General features: G+C 53.0%; 1 protein-coding gene across 1 annotated transcript; it reads right to left on the reverse strand.

Annotated features, from left to right (window-relative positions):
* Nucleotides 1–218: 218 nt before the first annotated feature.
* On the reverse strand, nt 219–3,927 carry LOC311119493 (frizzled-4-like; the record flags this gene model as incomplete). Its single annotated transcript, XM_084194173.1, is given in 5 exon segments — nt 219–2,375; nt 2,573–2,678; nt 2,681–2,717; nt 3,483–3,855; nt 3,857–3,927. Coding segments are annotated over 5 exon segments (1,251 nt in total), but the record flags the coding sequence as incomplete, so codon positions are not given.
* Between the last annotated feature and the right edge of the window lie 7 nt (nt 3,928–3,934).

Below are 3,934 nucleotides of genomic sequence, written 5' to 3' on the forward strand. Positions count from 1 at the left end.
AGACAGGCAGCAGTAACAGAGTAGAGAGACAGGCAGCAGTAACAGAGTAGAGAGACAGGCAGCAGTAACAGAGTAGAGAGACAGGCAGCAGTAAGAGAGTAGAGAGACAGGCTGCAGTAACAGAGTAGAGAGACAGGCTGCAGTAACAGAGTAGAGAGACAGGCTGCAGTAACAGAGTAGGGAGACAGGCTGCAGTAGCAGAGTAGAGAGACAGGCAGCAGTAACAGAGTAGAGAGACAGGCTGCAGTAACAGAGTAGAGAGACAGGCAGCAGTAACAGAGTAGAGAGACAGGCTGCAGTAACAGAGTAGAGAGACAGGCAGCAGTAACAGAGTAGAGAGACAGGCTGCAGTAAGAGAGTAGAGAGACAGGCTGCAGTAACAGAGTAGAGAGACAGGCTGCAGTAACAGAGTAGAGAGACAGGCAGCAGTAACAGAGTAGAGAGACAGGCAGCAGTAACAGAGTAGAGAGACAGGCAGCAGTAACAGAGTAGAGTAGAGAGACAGGCAGCAGTAACAGAGTAGAGAGACAGGCAGCAGTAACAGAGTAGAGAGACAGGCAGCAGTAAGAGAGTAGAGAGACAGGCTGCAGTAACAGAGTAGAGAGACAGGCAGCAGTAACAGAGTAGAGAGACAGGCAGCAGTAAGAGAGTAGAGAGACAGGCAGCAGTAACAGAGTAGAGAGACAGGCAGCAGTAAGAGAGTAGAGTCCCTCTGTCTCTCTGCTGTGTGTGTTTGTGTTTGACTGTCTCATGATGGTCGCAGCTTAATGCAATAATAACTCAGCTGATGCAGCAGATTTGATGGGAGTGGATTGCACAAGGGTGAACAGTAGAGACTGTATGAGTTTTACTCCCTGTGTGTGTGTGTCTCTGTGTGTGTTTCTCTGTTGGTGTATTATAGCATTTGCATAATGTATTTTGGGGGTTGATTGTCTAACATCATTCATAATAACCGTTAATTCACTTCCATAACCGGTTAAAAAAAGATAATGAACCTTACACCAGTTCATTACTGACCACCATTCCTAAGGGTTCCATGAGTGACTGGAGAAGGTCAAGGGTTAAAGTTCAGAGTTCATAGTTGAGTTTCTGTTTCCTCGTTAAGACTGTGTGGAGGTCAGCTGTGGTGCTCGCTGAGGACTGAGGTAAAGGACACAGGCCTACGTTTCCCAAGTGCCTTAGCTGCAGTGCCATAGAGTCTAGTCACTACAAATCCCAGGTGCCTTTGCAGTAGCATAGCTTTATGGCCTCCAGAGTGTGGCTGGCTGTGCAGCCCAGCCTGCCGATCCTCATAAGGCACGTTAGTCAAGATACATCCACATCAGCTAGTCATAGTGCATTTCAGTGTGGCTGTAGTTAAGATCTGTACATCATCTGCACAATGACTCTCCAGTGTAAATTCAACCTTTAAAACGACTGTCTAAAGTCAGAAGGGTCCTGTAGATCAGCCCAGAGCCTGCTGTAGCATACATGGTCAGTCTCTTCTCTGGCAGTGGGTTAGAGTCTGCTAGGAGGGAGAGAATCACAGACACCGTGGGCAAAGGAGACCGCTGTCTGCTTAGTGGTGCTATTGATCTGTCTGTCCTTCTCTCGTTCCCTCTCTCCATCAGGTAGTGGATCTAACAGTGGGTTTGGGGGCAGGTTTGCTTTAAAAAGCCACCCGGTTCCTATCTTCCTCTCTCTCTCTATCCCTTTCTCTCCCTCTCTCTACTCACACCACCGTCTCATTGCCCTTGCCAGGTTTTATCCAGCTGTCCCCCGGTGCCCGCTTGCCCCTTCCTGCCCGGCCGTCCCTCCACAGGCGGGCAGAGCAGCGTTGCCAGGTGTGGAAGGTCTTGGCCGACCAGATCCACATGCCCGACGTGATGCCCACCAGCAGAGACATAAAGATCCTCAGCATCTCTGCTGCCACGTATGAGTCCCTGGCACTGGCCCTGAAGTCCCCCCAGTGGGACAGCTGGTAGAGGTAGCAGCCTATCACAGTGGATGCAGGCACCATGTACAGCACAGAGAACACCCCGATCTTCACCATCAGACGCTCCAGCTTGTCCGTCTTGGCCCCATCCTTCTGTAGGTTGGAGCGGATCTTGAACAGGGCCACCAGGCCGGCGCAGATGAACAGTGTCCCGATGAGGAGGTAGGTGGCGAGCGGCGCGACCACGAAGCCCGTCAGCGCCTCCTGCTGTAGGTTACCCACGTAGCAAAGCCCTGTGAGGTCATCAGCGTCTACTAGTCGCATGATGAGGATGACGATGGTCTTGACGGCGGGGATGGCCCAGGCTGCTATGTGGAAGTAGGAGCTGTGCATCTCGATGGCCTCGTGACCCCACTTTAACCCTGCAGCCAGGAACCAGGTCAGAGTCAGGATCACCCACCTGGGAGGAGGCAGCGAGAGAGACGGGTTAGAGAGCTGGATGCGACTGTTCTAATAGTTTCATTCAAATCTATTCCTTACAGTGTAATACCTTTGGCCAGAGTGTGTGTGTGTGTGTGTGTGTGTGTGTGTGTGTGTGTGTGTGTGTGTGTGTGTGTGTGTGTGTGTGTGTGTGTGTGTGTGTGTGTGTGTACCCACCACAGCGAGGAGGCCATGCCAAAGAAGTAGAGCAGTAGGAAGACGATGGCACAGCTGGTGCTCTTTAACCCCTCCTGTACCAGAACAGGCACCGCTGCCTCCTCAGATCACAGGACACACGCTCCCGACCCAGAGTCAGGCGCACCTACAGGGAGACACAGACAGACACAGGGTTAGACATGGATCAGGTCATACAGGAGACCAGGGGTCATCAGGTCATCCAGGAGACTAGGGGTCATCAGGTCATACAGGAGACCAGGGGTCATCAGGTCATCCAGGAGACTAGGGGTCATCAGGTCATACAGGAGACCAGGGGTCATCAGGTCACCCAGGAGACTAGGGGTCATCAGGTCACACAGGAGACCAGGGGTCATCCAGGAGACATGGGGTCATCAGGTCACACAGGAGACCAGGGGTCAACAGGTCATCCAGTGGTCATCAGGTCATCCAGGAGACCAGGGGTCATCAGGTCATCCAGGAGTCCAGGGGTCATCAGGTCATCCAGGAGACCAGGGGTCATCAGGTCATCCAGGAGACCAGGGCTGGGTCTACATACTCTAGCATGGCTTCCTGTCCTTATCTACATTCCTCATCACTACTGGTAGCTGAAAGGGCTGGACAGGTTTACAACAAACTGCTTCCACCTCTCATATTAGTGATCATGGAGAAGAGAAGGCTAGTTTCAACTATTGAGAAACAGCCCAGGGCTTTAAGCATGATTTTAATCATCCAAGTCAGGGGTAGGCAACCCTGGTCTTGGAGTGCCGCAGGTGCTGCAGGATTTTGTTCAAACTAGGCACCACACCACAACTGAGCTCATTGATCAGTTCAGTGGTTACCTAAATTCAACACACCTGTGGCACTCCAGGACCAGGGTTGCCTACCCCTGCTCTAAGTCCCGTGTCCTCACCAGGTAGGCGATGCTGTAGAGGTTGGAGCACATGGAGAGGAAGATGATGGGTCTCTCGGGGTAGGAGAAGCGTGTTGAGTCCAGGAGGAAAGTGAGGACGGTCAGAGTGGTGGAGAGGAAACATAACACTGCCCACACTGCCATCCACACGTCTGTAAACACCTTGGCACCGCGCCGGTACAGCCCTGCGTCATACCCACACTGCAGCGCACAGCTGTGGCTCCGCCTCACCCAGGCATACTGGTCTGGCCCTGCCCCCAGGGCCTGGCACTCCTCCTCCTGGGGCGGCAGGGGCCGGACGGGGTGGAAAGGGGCGTCCTCGTCCCCTGGACCCTCCATACACATGTGGTTGTGGTCGTTCTGAGGGGGGAACAGAGGCATGAGGCAGCTCTGGCCAGACGAAGCCAAACTCTATTAGGACAGGCAGGCACTTCCTCTTGACAGACAGACAC

The sequence above is a fragment of the Coregonus lavaretus genome (assembly GCF_964263955.1).
Source record: "Coregonus lavaretus genome assembly, contig: HAP1_SCAFFOLD_5685, whole genome shotgun sequence".
In the NCBI taxonomy this organism is placed as follows: domain Eukaryota; kingdom Metazoa; phylum Chordata; class Actinopteri; order Salmoniformes; family Salmonidae; genus Coregonus; species Coregonus lavaretus.